The sequence below is a fragment of the Dendrobates tinctorius genome, unplaced genomic scaffold, assembly GCF_039654945.1.
Source record: "Dendrobates tinctorius isolate UK_male_01 unplaced genomic scaffold, ASM3965494v1 ptg000069l, whole genome shotgun sequence".
Taxonomy (NCBI): Eukaryota; Metazoa; Chordata; class Amphibia; order Anura; family Dendrobatidae; genus Dendrobates; species Dendrobates tinctorius.
In genome coordinates this window covers 23,871,340-23,886,960 of record NW_027361737.1, presented here as the reverse complement: position 1 = coordinate 23,886,960, position 15,621 = coordinate 23,871,340, and the positions used below count along the sequence as shown (strand labels likewise).

The following is a 15,621-nucleotide window of genomic DNA, read 5'->3' as shown; positions in this document are numbered from 1 at the left end:
GAATACAGGAAACACTCAAATATCACATCCTAGATTTGAATGAATGAAATATTCTCATTGAATACTTTGTTCTGTACAGTTGAATGTGCTGACAACAAAATCACACAAAAATCACAAATGGAAATCAAATTTATTAACCAATCAATGGAAGCCTGGATTTGGAGTCACAAACAAAGTTAAAGTGGAATGTAATGTCCTTAAAAAAAGTCATAATGAGGCTCAGTATTGTGTGTGGCCTCCATGTGCCTGTATGACCTCCTTACAGTACAATGCCTGGGCATGCTCCTGATGAGGCGGCGGATGGTCTTCTGAGGGATCTCCTCCGAGACCTGGACTAAAGCATCTGCCAACTCCTGGGCAGTCTGTGGTGCAACGTGACGTTGGTGGATGGAGCGAGACATGATGTCCCAGATGTGCTCAATCGGATTCAGGTCTGGAGAACGGGTGGGCCAATCCATAGCTTCAATGCCTTCATCTTGCAGGAACTGCTGACACACTCCAGCCACATGAGGTCTGGCATTGTCCTGCATTAGGAGGAACCCAGGACCAACCGCACCAGCATATGGTCTCACAAGGGGTCTGAGGATCTTATCTTGGTACCTAATGGCAGTCAGGCTACCTTTGTCGAGCACATGGAGGGCTGTGTGGCCCTCCAAAGAAATGCCACCCCACAGGCTCCTAGAGGGAGGGCTCAAGTCATGTAAAGCTATAAAAAAGCTTTTCATCAATGAGAAGCAAAGGAGAGCCAGGATGAAGTTTGCCAAAGACCATAAGGATTGGACCATAGAGGACTGGATTGGACACACAGCTAGGTCAATCAATGTGTGGATGAAGGACCACTACATCAAATCCCTGTCATGGCCAGCCCAATCTCCAGACCTGAACCCCATTGAAAACTACTGGAACGTAATCAAGAGGAAGATGGATAGTCACAAACCGTCAAAGAAGAACTGCTTAGATTTTTGTACTAGGAGTGGCATAAGGTCACCCAAAAGCAGTGTGAAAGACTGGTGGAAAGCATGCCAAGGAGCATGGAATCTGTGATTAAAAATCATGGTTATTCCACAAAATATTGATTTCTGAACTCTTTCTGAGTTAAAACATTACTATTATTATTACTATTATGAACTTGTTTTCTTAGCATTATTTGAGGGCTACAAACACTGCATTTTTTTGTTAATTTGACCATTTCTCATTTTCTGAAAATAAATACAAAATTCAGTGCTTCGAAATTTGAAGACATGTAGTTAGTAGTTTATAGAATAAAAAAGCAATTTATATTTTAGTCAAAAATATACCTTTAAAGAGAAAAATCAGACAAACCGAAAATTTTGCAGTGGTCTCTTCTGGTCGTCTTGCATGCACTGCTATTTTGAGGTCTAGCCACAGATTTTCAATGATGTTCAGATCAGGGGACTGTGAGGGCTATTATAAAACTTTCAGCTTGTGTCTTTTGAGGTAGTCTTTTGTGGATTTTGACATGTGTTTTCGATCATTATCCATTTATAGAAGTCATCATCTTTTCAACTTCAGCTTTTCTACAGATGGTGTTATGATTGCATCAAGAATTTGTTCAAATTTATTTGAATCTATTCTTCCTTTTTCCCTGTGAAACCTTCCCCTGTGAAATTGGCTGCAACACAACCCTGAACCATGATTAATTCACTCCCAATGCTTAATGGTTGGCAAGATTTTCTTTTTAGATCATTGTGGCCATAGAGTTCTGTTTTAACCTCTTTGGTCCACATGACTCATTTCCAATATGCATCATGTTTGTTTAGACGTTCTTTTGCACACTTCTGATGCTGAATTTTATGGTGAGGACACATAAGAGGTTTTCTTCTGATGACTCTTCCAAAACAGTCGGTATCTCTGAAAAGTAGAACAATGTACCACGACTCCAAAGTCTGCTAAATTTTTCTGAAGGTCTTTTGCAGTCAAGCAAGAGTTCTGTTTTGGGTCTCTAGCAATCCTACAAGCAGCTCTCACTGCAAATTTGCTTGGTCTTCCAGATTTTATCTTGACCTCCCCGTTAGCTGCAATTTTTTAATTACATTTCGAACTGAGGGAAGGGCAACTTGAAAACACTTTTCAATCTTCTTATAGCCTTCTCCTGCTTTGTGGACCTCCACCATTTTCATTTTCAGAGTGCTAGGCAGCTGCGTATACGAACTCATGGCTGCTGTTTTTTTTTGGCACAAGGTTAGATGAGGCAATGTTTTTATAAAGCTGGGTAATTTGCATCACCTGGCCTTTATTATAGTGAATTATAGCGATTATAGTGAACAAGCCATAACAGGCTAACTAAGGTCTAAAAATTTGGTCAAAGTTATCTGTGCACACAATTCTCCAAGGGTGCCCAAACTTTTGCATCAGCCCATTTTTCTTTTTTTTATTTTTAAAATGTAAAAGGCATGTGTCATATTTAACTTTAGCCCTGTTAGAGACCATTTAATCGTCAACTTGATTACCTGTTCACAGTAACAGCAATTTGACCAGGGGTGCACAAACTTTTACATACCATTGTGTGTGTGTATATATATATATATATATATATATATATATATGTATATATATATGTATAATATAATATTCAATGACCTGTCAGAAGCCATACTGGTGAATACCTAATCAGAGCATCACATGAAGACCCCCCACGGGGATAAAATGGAGAGGTGGCCTCTTATGTAGACAGCTCTTTCATTTCAGATCTTTGGGAGTTTCTTACTGTTACTTGCCTCATTAGGAATAGTCCGGGTTAGTGGATCTATATTCTCTACATAGGTGGGTTTCAGTGATATGAAATTCCGTCAGACATTTATGACATATACTGCAAATATATCATAACTCTAAAGTAGAAAACCCCCTAATATTTAATTAGTAAAATTTGCAAAGATGTTTGTCTAAAATATGCAATCTCTTTAACACTGTCTTATCCATCACTGTGTCTAAGCCATGTGCTTGTTCTGCAGGTCCTACAATATAAGAGTAGATGTGGGGAACTGGAGAAACAACTCCTAGAGAAAACTTCAGAAAGTGAGAAGCAGAAATTATTGGTGAGTGAGGGGCAGCCTCCACTGGAAAGAGTGTGGATCGCGTTGTTTGATTAAAAAAAAAACAACTTTAGACATTAGTCTAAAATATCATATCAAATTTCTCCTCCAGTAGATCCTTTGATATATTTAATTGTTTCACACACTAAAGACCGAGTGATAGGTTTGCCGTGACGTGCCAGTGGACTTCATACAGGACCCACTGAGAAGTTTGCCTTGAATTGCCAGTGGGCTTCATACAGGACCCACTGAGAGGTTTGCCATGACGTGGCACTGGGCTTCATACAGTCTGATCAGAATTTTAATGTCACGATTCTATTGTCGGGTGTCTCGGGACCAGTGGCGCCTTCCCTGTCCCTAACACTAGGAGTGCCCTAGCTCACCCTGTTCCCTGGATTACTTCTAATGGTGAAGACGCCGGGGCCATGTACCTTGCCTTAGGTCCTGAATCTGCCCTCAGACTGTATCCTTCCCCCACCCAGGGAAAAGGGGAGTAGTAAAGTACCACAATACACCAACCAGACTAACAAGATAATACGAATAGGGATAGCGAAAAATACCAAACATACAAATATACTCACACAGACAACAGAGGAATGCATTGGGGAGTAGAGGATGGGATTAAACCAAAGTAGGAGAAGAAAGGGAATTATCACACACTCTAAAGCAACAGTCACAGTTACAAGGTAATACAAACTGGGATAAAGGAAAATACCAATAATACAAATATACTCACATAAACAACAGAGGTAAACACCGGAGAGTGGAGAATGTGGTAAAAAAAAAAGTAGAAGAAGGAAGGGAATTGGCACACAATCAAAACCTAGCAGCAGTCTTAGATAAATCCACCAAATGCCCTCTCAAACAACAAACCACCTAACCATTCACCATGAAGCTACTCTGGAAATGAGTGCTTACCAGGGCCCAGAATATATAGGAGAGGGGAGTGGTCAACAGTGAACAGCTGAGAGCCTTAATGCAGGAAAGCTTGCAAGAGCTCTCAACTGAGTAGATTAACCCCTGCACCGCTAAAAGAAACCTGCACCATTTAATATGAAGGTGAAGTGCTTCTAAACAGTGCAGGAGTAGGGGAAATCAGACACTGCAATCTTCTGGCTCCTCTCTGTCACTCGTTTCTGGCTCCTCTCTGTCACTCGTAAACTCGTGACAGTTAAACTAAGAATCTCACGTTCAGTATTATATATTTTTGCCTAGCGGCATTAGATCAATGTATAATTTTTTGGAGGTGGGGGCTATGGTCTTTTTTTTAGCTTAACATAAAGACAACCTACTTTAAAAGAAACCTCAAACACCCCTATTCACCCTTAATGATATAAAGTGAAGTACAAAAAACATGATTTTATTAAACATGATTAAAAATGAGGAAAGAGTGCTAGGACAAGAAAAAGAGGGAACTAATTCCACCATGTGCAACAAAACCAACAGCAGTATGGCAGCTGAAATACCTCCTATACACAGATTTGATAAAAGAAACGTCTCTAAATAACACAACCAAAAACAAAATGCTATGAGATTTAATATCCCCAAGATCTGGATGGAAAGGTCAGCAAACCAAACCTGCAAAACACAAGCCGCGGAGACACCATCACATGTTTCTCAACGCAAGCAATAACTAGCCAGGTCTTTCCCCGGGAAGGAACAACCACGGGAAGGGCAGTCTCCAATGATGGAAACCACCTATGCCAAAACATGGTATCCATCCACAGACAGCAGTTTCAGGGTATTGCCCCTCATCAGTGTGGAGTAGGAAACTGGCCAGTAGGAGCAATGCTTAGTAGAAGACTGTGAAAAATGAGGATGAAGACCTGGCTAGTGATTGCTTGCGTTGAGAAACATGTGATGGTGTCTCCGCGGCTTGTGTTTTGCATGTTTTTACATATTTCCCATAAGGGATGGGGGCATTGCTCTAGAATCACTGCGTTGAGAAACATGTGATGGTGTCTCCGCAGTGTTGGATGTTGATCTCCATGAGTTCATTCATCCTCATTTTTCACAGCAAACCAAGCCTGACAGGACTTTACAACCTAGTTGAATAATAGATCTAAAGAACTCCCTATTGCAATACCCATAACCCTGTGACTGACAAAAGTCATAAGGAAGGGTGCGGGATAACAAGCTATATATTAACAAATTGCACATTCAATTCCTGTCTTGGCAGTGCTGCGGTGTCACACAAAGGGTGTCCCTCTGCCCCGACACGCATTTCGCTTCACTTCTTCACTTTGATTCTCCAGGTCATAACAATCTGGGGATGGATAAGGACTTATTTTTTGTGCACCAATCTGACGTATTGATTGATACCATTTTAGGGTATATATGATGTTTTGATTGCCTCTTATTGTACTTTATTTCAATGTTGCGCCAATTTTGCAGCGACCAAGAAAACTAATTCTGGCGGTTTGATTTTTTTTCTCATCATTCCATTTACCGATCTGATTAATTATTTTTTTATGTTATTTTTATATTTTGCGACGTGCATCCAGTTTTCTCGATTTAAATGCAGCTGTCAGAGATTAACAGCGGCATTTAACATGTTAACAGCCGCAGGTGGATAAAGATTCCACCCACAGCTGTTAGGGGCACACATGATAACAGATCAAATGTCATGTGCTGGGAAAGATGCAGGCTCTGGCCCAAGGGAAAGACACGTCCTATGATGTACCTCTACATCATAGGTCGTGAAAGGGTTAAAGTAAACAAGTAGCATGTTCAGGTTCTCTAATAGCTAATAGTACATCTGGATAGATAGATTTTTGAGAGTTCAGTGCAATAAACTGGGCCTGCCATTACTTAAAGAGGACCTGTCACTTGCCATAAGTACAGCTCTGGCAAAAATTAAGAGACCACCACATCAAAAGCCTGTCATGGGCAGCCCATTCTCCAGACCTGAACCCCATTGAAAACCTCTGGAATGTAATCAAGATGATGGTGGATAGTCACAAGCCATCAAACAAAGAAGAACTGCTTAAATTTTTGCGCCAGAAGCAGTGTGTTAGACTGGTGGAAAGCATGCCAAGACACATGAAAGCGGTTTTTAAAAATCATGGTTATTCCACAAAATATTGATTTCTGAACTCTTCCTGAGTTAAAACATTAGTATTGTTGTTTCTAAATTATTATGAACTTGTTTTCTTAGCATTACTTGAGGTCTGAAAGCACTGTTTTGTTTTTTTTAATTATGACCATTTTTCTTTGTCAGAAAAAAATTTAAAATGTATTGCTTGGAAATTCAGAGACATGTTGTCAGAAGTTTATAGACTAAAAGAACAATTTTCATTTTACTCACAAATATACCTAATAAAGAGAAAAACCAGACAAACTGAACATTTGAAAGTGGTCTCTTAATTTTTGCCTGAGCTGCATGTTATTTTTTTTTTAACCTGGAGTAAACGCCACTTTTCTCCTGAATCAGCCAATGTGTTTCTTTTGTTCCTGCATCTATGTGTTCCAGAGATATGGCTCACCCTTCACTATATATGAATATAGTCTTCATATCCAAGTGGGTGTTGTTCTTAACTCTTTACATCTTGAAGACCATGCCCAATTGGAAAAAAAGACTAGGAATATATGGAGAGAAGAGAGGGCCATATCTCAGGAACAAAGAGGCACGGAAACAAAAGAGAGAATATGCCAGATTCAGGAAAATGCTGTAGATGCCTTTACATAAGGTAACATTTACGTGAAGTAAAAATTAGATATTTATGACAAGTGAAAGGTCCTCTTTAAAAAGAATTTGTCACCAGGTCAAAAATGGCGACCTCTTGAAAGCCACATTACGTATTAACTCTATGTTACCGTATGATAGCTACACAACCATGACTCTCATGATATTCCACAGAGCATATATCTCCCCAGAGATCTAAAATGTCCCCCTCAGGTAATTTTCCTGCCCTAAATGCTTACATTCTCCTGCGGATATTTTTCATTGTTTATGGGACTGTCCAAAAATACGGGAGGTTTGGGATACACTCTCGGAGCATCTCAGTAATACCTTTGGTGTATCAATCTCTCTTTCACAAGATCAGTTGGTGAGGCTTTCTGCTCAGCAGCTCCACATTTTATTTGTTTAGGCGGCTGCCACCCGCAAAGGTATTTTACATCTATGAGCACAGGGTAATACTCGCTCTTTGAGTTTAATTACTAAGAAGGTAGCCGATCTCTTTAAGATGGACTGGATAGAGTCCATTTTGAATAAAGAGAAATACACTAAACGTTTTCTCCTTACTTGGTCTTCTTTGATTAATACCCAGACATTGTCGATACGTCAGGTGATTCGTGGTTGCTTCCAACTTACAGACTGGTACATGAGAGAGCATGATGGCAGAACTCCTGTTAGGCTTGATTGATGTTACTTTATGAAGATATGGATGTCTACCAGGGTGGGGTGGGGGGAGGGGGGAGGTTCAATAAAGATGGTTTATAAAAAAAAAAAAAACGACCAGTTGCTCCAGCAGCACACCTGAGTATTCTGTTTTCTCTATAGCAGAGGTCTCAAACACGCGGCCCACAGGCCGCATGCGGCCCCTCAGGCAGGCATCTGCGGCCCGCGGTGCACCACATGTCTCACTCCCTGAGGCAGGTGGAAGGCACGCATTCAGGAGCGTGCGATGGCTGTCAGTGTTCAGTGTGCACACACTGCACAGGACCTGGGATGAGGTTACAGGAGGGGGAGGAGTTAGGGCTCACATCATCAGGAGCCTCCGTGTATGGCTATGCAGGTTGTCATGGTGCTGGATGAAGGTAAGTTTATGTGTGGGATCAGCAGGGATTTACAGGGTGGATGTAGCAGTGCCGTGTGTGTGTGTGTGTACGTACGAGGTGTGCGGAGCTGTGTATGTGTGTGTGTATGAAGTGTACAGAGCGGGATGTACAGAGCGGAGCCGCGTGTGTACGAGGGGTACGGAGCGCAGCTGTGTGTGTATGAGGTGTACAGAGCAGAGCCGCGTGTGTACTAGGTGTACGGAGCGGAGCCTTGTGTGTACGAAGTGTACGGAGCATGAGCCGCTTGTGTACGTGGTGTATGGAGCGGAGCCGCGTGTGTACGAGGTGTGCGGAGCCGCAGGTGTACGGAGCGGAGCTGCGTGTGAACGAGGTTTACGGAGCGGAGCCGCATGTGTACAACGATGTGCCGAGCGGAGCCACATGTGTACAAGGTGTACGAAGCGCAGCTGTGTGTGTATGAGGTGTACAGAGCGGAGCCGCTTGTGTACTAGGTGTACGGAGCCACGTGTGTACAAGGTATATGGTGCGGAGCCGCATGTGTACAAGGTGTACGGAGCATGACCCGCTTGTGTGCATGGTGTGCGGAGCATAGCCGCGTGTGTATGGAGTAGAGCCGCTTGTGTACGAGGTGTATGGAGCGGAGCCGCGTGTGTGTGCGAGGTGCATGGAGCAGAGCCACGTGTGTACGAAGTGGACGGAGCAGAGCCGTGTGTGTACGAGGTGTATTAAGTCTGAAAGGAATGCGGTCCGCCAGCTCAATTTTTTTTAATGTGCGGCGCAGTTACTCTGCCGAGTTTGAGACCCTGCTCTATAGCATCATTGAGGGACACAGAAGACCATTGGTGTATGCTGTTGTCACTAGGAGGCTGACACTAGGCAAAAAAGTTGGCTCTTCCTCAGCAAGTTATGTAGGGGATTGAGTAGAATATCCCTTTAATGCCACCTCCCCTTTAAGGAGTTCTAAAATTAATATATTGTAAATGTTGTGCAGATATTATTATGCTTCGGTACTGCTGCACTACGGTGTATTACCTCTTGTCCATTGGTACTGCCACATTATGTTCTACCATGTTGTAGTATATTGTATTATATTGTATTGTATGCCGTATATTAATGTTTAGCTTAGGGTAAGCCAGTGCATACTTCGGGTTCAATAGTGGACGTTAGTATAGAGTTCATAGAAATGGGTAAGCATAGTGCTTTTGTGGGCCACTAGATGGGGGTATACTAGTGGGCTTTGTTAGGTATAGTTGATAGGTAGTTCACATAGGGGTTAACTGTAGGAGGAGGTGCTATGGGTTAAGCAAGTGTAGATTATAGGAATAAGTGAGAAGAAGAGCACGCCCGACAAGTCCACAAGGGCGCTAAGCCCAGGATGCCATAGCAGCTACGCAATATTGTTGAAAAGCAGAAAAGCACGAGCACAGTCAGACGGGTGCTGGATAAGACCGGAGTACCCGGGTAAATTGCAGTTTATGACAGCAGCAGAAACGGAAAGGAAGAAGTGGTCCAAAAGTCGTGCAGGGCGCAAAGTATTCACTATGTGGCAGATCTTAAATAGGGCTGAAGCCTGCAAGTCTGAGGCGAAGCGGATGAATGGGTTCCCCTATGTTCTGAGGTCAAACAGGAGTGATGCTGCGGTACCGCCAAGGGCGCTACTACCCCGTAATGCGTGTGAGGATACAGAAAGTAAGAAAGGGAAAGTGCAGGAGGAATGCTGTGTAGACTGTAATGTAACTGATGTGTCTGGGACCATTGAAGAAGAAAGAAAAGTCGTTGACTTGGTATCAGAACCAGTATCTGTGTCCGTTATTTCAACCCTAAGCACTGGAACCAAGTGTGCAGGAGCTGGGTTGCATCGCAGTGGAATCCTTGTCCGTGGGCCAGCACCCCAAACAGGTACGCTGGTAGAAGCTGATGGTTTTTCTGTGGGAGGTGGTCAGGACACCAGAGGCCTGGTGTCCTCGGCTGCGACTACCGTCCTGGACCCCTCTTACAGTTACAACCACTAACTGGCACGAAACTAATCAGATTTAGCTTAGCGCCATTAGGAGGCAGATTTTCCACTTTAGGTTTTGTGTGTTTTGTTAAGTATTTTCCCTTTTCTTTCAGATACAGCTTGTGACTAGGGTAACAGAGTGTAGTGTGAAAATTGTCACACAGTACCCTCTCTGGTCTCCCCAGCAGATCTCTAACCCCTATGTGTTTTGTTGACCAGACGGACGGTCCTTGCCTTCCCCCTCCTGCCCATTCGTCCTCCATATCAAGATATGGAATAAGGACGGTCCACGATGTCCCAGGAAGCGTCTCCAGAGGTTGTCGATATCTGTCTGCATTTTCTGTGTAGTAGAGCCAGACTTCATCCTCAGGGAGTTCAAGTTACTTGTCCCTGTCCCCTTGGGTTCCGTGGGCAGTGAGGGCTCTGGGTCCATTCCCTAGGACTTTCCGACTGAGCTCTGTTGATCCACATCACCCTGCTCCCACTCCGGCCTTCCAGAGTAATTTAGGCACCAACCTTGCCACTGCCTTGCCATTCGGTGTTGCCACACCCACCCTTCCCTTTCTCCAATCAACAGCACACGCGTTCTTCTCACGTGTTTTCTCAGCTCCGCCCCTGTAATCTTCCTATCAGCTTGCCTCTTATTACCGGCCAATGAGATTTGCGAGGACTAATCATGTGCCTTTTCTCAGCCCTGCCTCTTTAGTCTCTTGTCACCTTTGTTTTTGAAAACCGCACACTATGTCGCCTCACCGGGTCTTTCTGCAACTTGCCATGGATCCCCTCTTTGTTCCCGGATAGGATAATCTCTTCCTGCAGCTGTCATGGCTCTCTTCTTCAGAAGCTTGTTTTCCTCCAGGTCTTCTATTCCCTATCATGCCTAACTCTAAAGGTGAGCACTCTCGCCCCCCCCTGTTCCTCTTATAATGCATTTAGCTTGTGCGTCATGTAAATGCAAGATTTCTTAGGGTCAGTCATCTCCCCTTTGCCCCTATTGCAGTCCCTCATGCATGCTTCCCAGGAGCTTCCCACTGCCCATGAGGAGAATGCTCTCTCTCCCCTAATGTGGACCATGTTTCTTTCTCAGTCCATCGCTGACTTATCCAGAGTCTCAGACTTTGTCCTCCATTTTGGACTGTCTTCTTAACATGCATTTCAATACGGGAACTCTGATCACCCCTCAGTTTAAGTCGGACCCCTCTCCCACTCCTCATCTTTCCTTCAGGTGTCATAAGAGTTCCAAGAAGCAGACCTGTTTAAGTTCTTCTTATAAATCTCCCTCTCCTCCTCTAGGCTGGTCTCCACTTCTCGTTCCCTTCTCCTGAGCCACTCGCAGCTCAAGTCTGATCACGGTTCCGAATCTGATTCTGATCTGGACTCCAACCAGGCTTCAAAACTGAAGGACATGGTCAAAAGTCTAATTCTGTCCGTTAACCAGTCCTTGAATGTCACGGACATTGATTTCTCCTTCGTCTCATTGGGGGACACAGAGACTGTGGGTGTGTGCTTCTGCCGTCTGGAGGCCGACACTAAGTGTACAAAAAAAGAGTTAGCTCCTCCTCCGCCGCATACACCCTCGCCCCTAGGCCGGGCGTAACTCAGTTTTTGCTTAGTGTCTGATGGAGGCACACGCAGTCTGGAGTTCCAGACTAGATTTTTTTTTTTTTTTTTTTCCTCCCTTTTTTCTAATGAAGATAAGATAGGGGCGACGGATCCTATAGAGAGGATCCGATCTCCCCAAATCACCAACGGGCGACCACGTGTGAGTAACCCTCCACGTGTCCTCTCCCGCACCGAGGGACACATCTGGGACTTTTTTTCCAGACATCTATTTTTTAACGAAAGAGGGGCAACGCGTCCTGATTAGAGGACTCGGTTTCCCCACAACTTCATCAGGAGCACGTGTGAGCAGAACCAGGGGTCAGCCTCCGCGTTGCTACTCTCCTACAAACAGCAGTGTATGGAGGACCCGTCCACCCCTTGGTAGTGAGTCCAGGGGGTTGAATCGGAGGTGCAGGTGAGAGCGTACAGGGGGAAGAGGCCGCGAGTAAGACCGACAGAGCCCCCCCCCCCCCCCCCGCGCGCGCCTGCACGGCGGATGGCCCTGCTCACCTGTTTAGTATATGGGGGATCCGCTCCTGGAGCGCACCGCAAGTTGGCGCTGGGCGGTAGCCAGGGCGTTGCACCCGGGCTCCGCACGCCGCGTGTATCGCGGCCGGAAGCCCGCCGGCGGCCGCGGCCCCACTGCAGGAGGGCGCGAGTATCGCGCGAGGCCGCGCGCCGACTTCCGGTGGTAGCCGGAAGTCCCGCCCGCTGACTTCCGGTGGTAGCCGGAAGTCCCGCCCGCTGACGCGGCGGTGACAGCGGCGATGGTGGAGACGCGCGATATAGGGCAGGAGGTCAGAGGCGCAGATCCCGGAGAGACTTCCGCCCTAACACATCGCATCCACGCAAGGAGCCGGTGGGTGAGTGTAACTCCGTTTGGAGAACCACGCTGCTTGTCAGGGAAGAGGTTACCCTCCTCCTCCTTCTACTCTGCCTTCAGCCTGTGCAAGTATGTCTGCAAAAGGAAAAGCTCACTCTTTCCTTTACGCGGTTTGCGTGTCCTGTCGGGTCAGGCTGCCAAAGGCACAGGCGGGTAAATATTGTGAAGCCTGTGAGTCGGAGCGCGCCCAGGAGCCCCCCACTGTTTCTGAACCAAGGGGTCAGGACCCCCCGGAATGGGCGGTGTCCTTATCGCAGTCTATGCTGTCCCTTACAAGGGCAATTGAATCCCTTCAGGGCCCGGGCGGGAGCAGGGAGGGGGGTCTGCCAGCGGAAGAGAGCTCGTCCTCGTCTCAGGACCCTCCAACCATTAGAGGTCGCTCCAGTACCAGGCAAGCTCATATCAAGAGGGTTCGTTCTCCGTCGGCCGGACCCTCCGGGGCTTCGGCGGCGGGTATTAGGGCATCCCGTTCCCCGTCACTGAGCTCTGGGAGCGATCAGGATGAAGGAGAGGAGGAAGGAGCCTGGAATCTAGAAAGTCTGGGGTTCCAGGATTCGGTGGACAGTCTCATTGAGGCAGTCAACCAGACATTAGAGATCGAGGACGATGTGCCCACAGCCTCAGGTCACAAGGTCTCTTTTAAGAAATCCAGGCGACCACATAGAAGATTTGCCACGCATCCGGAGTTTGAGGAGCTAGTCCAGAAACATAGAGATCACCCGGATAAGCGCTTTGCAATGCAAAAAGCGCTACAGGCAAAGTATCCGTTTCCTCCTGAGCTCCATAAGGCTTGGGTAGAGTCGCCAGTAGTGGACCCTCCCGTGTCACGTTTAGCATCTAGGTCGCTATTGTCAATACCCAGTGTTTCCTCTATTAAGGACCCAACTGATCGCCTCATGGACGGGCTTGCCCGCTCGGTATATGAGGCAGCAGGGTCGGCTCTGGCCCCCTCCTTTGCGGCGACTTGGGTGGCTAAAGCCATGGTTTCGTGGGGGGAAGCTCTGTATAAGGCCCTCCAGGACAGGGATCTGCCCGCGGAGGTCTTAGAAGTGGCAAATCAGATGTCAGGGGCAAGTGATTATCTTGTCAGCGCCTCACTGGACGCGGCCGAGTGTTCGGCGGTGGCAGCGGCGAATGCGATCGCCATTAGGCGTGCATTATGGCTGAGGCTGTGGAAAGCGGATTCTATCTCTAAAAAATCCTTGACCTCATTGCCTTTTCAGGGCAATCGATTGTTCGGTGAGAAGCTGGATAGGCTTATCTCAGAAGCCACAGGGGGGAAGAGTAGTTTCCTTCCGCAGCAGAGAAGTTGTCCGGCATTCAGGCAAACGCAAAGGCGTTTTCGACCCTTTCGTAGCCCCTGGGGGGGGACTCCGGCCAGGACATACTCCTCCGCAAACGATGGCCAGAGTAGGGAAAAACAAGTCTCTTACAGGGCCAATCCGCTGGGTAGAGGCCGAGGCCATTTACCCAGAGCGAAGGGGCCCAAGCCCCAAAAGCCTCCAGCTAAATGACTGGAGGCGCTCCGTACCTACGGACGACAGGGTGGGCGGACGCCTACTAAGGTTCAGCCACGTTTGGGTCGCAGTGACACGCGACACTTGGGTGGCAGAACTTGTATCGTCCGGGTACAAGATAGAGTTTGTCGGACGGCCACCACAGCGATTCTTCCGTTCGCGACTTTCCAAGACAGATTCGCAGGCGGAGAGTTTGTTACAGGCTGTAACGACGCTAGAGCACAAAGGGGTTATCGCCCCAGTGCCGCAGGGCGAAGAGTCGCAGGGGTTTTACTCCAATCTTTTTTCGGTCCCCAAAAAGGACGGGACTGTGAGGCCGGTTCTGGATCTAAAGATCCTAAACAGATTCATCAGGGTCAGGCGATTCCGGATGGAATCCCTCCGCTCGGTCATTGCAGCCATGGATCCAGGGGAATTCCTGGCCTCAATCGATGTGCAGGATGCATATCTGCATATTCCGATATTCCCCCCACACCAGAGGTTCCTGCGATTTGCGATCGGAGGACGTCACTTCCAATTCGTGGCTCTGCCCTTTGGTCTGGCCACTGCCCCCAGAGTCTTTACAAAGATAATGGCGGTGGTTATGGCCATCCTGCATGCACGGGGCATAACGGTGTTACCTTACCTGGACGACCTTTTGGTAAAGGGGCCGTCGTTTCAGGAGTGCCAGGACAATGTCAATATTACCCTGGATACCCTGGCCCGTCTGGGCTGGCTGATCAATTGGAGCAAGTCGTCCTTGATTCCAGCCCAAAAAATCGTGTTCCTGGGCATGATTTTCGACACCTCCCGGGGGCTGGTGATCCTCCCTCAGGACAAGGCGCAAAAAATCAAGCAAGGGATACGGAACCTTCTACAGCCGGGCTCCAGATCCATCCGGTATGGCATGAGTGTGTTGGGCAGAATGGTGGCGGCGATAGAAGCAATCCCGTTTGCCCAGTTCCATCTCCGTCCGCTTCAGCATGCGCTCTTGACAGCATGGGACCGGAGGCTGCTGTCTCTCAGTCATCGGTGCAAATTGTCTCCGCTAGTACGGGGTTCACTCCGGTGGTGGACTCGCGACTCGTCTCTGGTCCAGGGGAAGCCCTTTCCCCCGGAACAATGGTTGGTGGTGACGACCGATGCAAGCCTGCAGGGTTGGGGAGCAGTTTTCCAGAGTCACATAGCCCAGGGGCGATGGTCGGTTCAGGAGGTAATTCTCCCGATCAACATTCTGGAGATACGGGCAATACGATTGGCCCTACGACATTTCCAGTGTTTCCTGAGACACCGGCCGGTGCGCATCCAGACGGACAATGCTACAGCAGTAGCATATGTCAACCATCAAGGGGGCACGCGCAGCCAGGCAGCTATGCGCGAGGTCGGACTGGTACTACGTTGGGCGGAGAAGAACCGCGTGGTAATTTCAGCGGTGCACATTCCAGGAGTCGAAAACTGGGCGGCAGATTTTCTCAGCCGACAGGGGGTCGCGGCAGGGGAATGGTCCCTGCACCCCGAGATCTTTCAGCAGATCTGCCAACGGTGGGGGACACCAGACGTGGACCTTATGGCATCCAGAGAAAATGCCAAGGTACTAAGGTTTGTCGCTCGATCCCTCGATCCGCAGGCAATCGCAGCAGACGCACTGGTGCTCCCGTGGAGCCAGTTTCGTCTCCCGTACTTGTTCCCCCCGCTGCCGCTGCTTCCAAGAGTTATCAGGAAAATAAGGAGAGAGAAGGTTCCAGCAATTCTGCTGGCCCCAGACTGGCCCCGGCGGGCCTGGTACGCAGATCTGGTCCAACTAGTGGTGGACGTACCCTGGCGTCTTCCAGATCGGCCGGACTT

The 15,621-nt window shown here is 47.4% G+C and overlaps 1 protein-coding gene across 2 annotated transcripts in view; it reads left to right on the top strand.

Moving 5' to 3' along the window:
- The window catches only part of CROCC2 (ciliary rootlet coiled-coil, rootletin family member 2), a 274,079-nt gene that overhangs the window by 78,375 nt on the left and 180,083 nt on the right, over positions 1 to 15,621 (top strand). For both annotated transcript variants that reach the window (XM_073581213.1, XM_073581212.1), the window contains exon 5: positions 2,973 to 3,056. In XM_073581213.1, the coding sequence (XP_073437314.1) occupies positions 2,973 to 3,056 (84 nt within the window). The remainder of the gene's footprint in view (positions 1 to 2,972; positions 3,057 to 15,621) is intronic.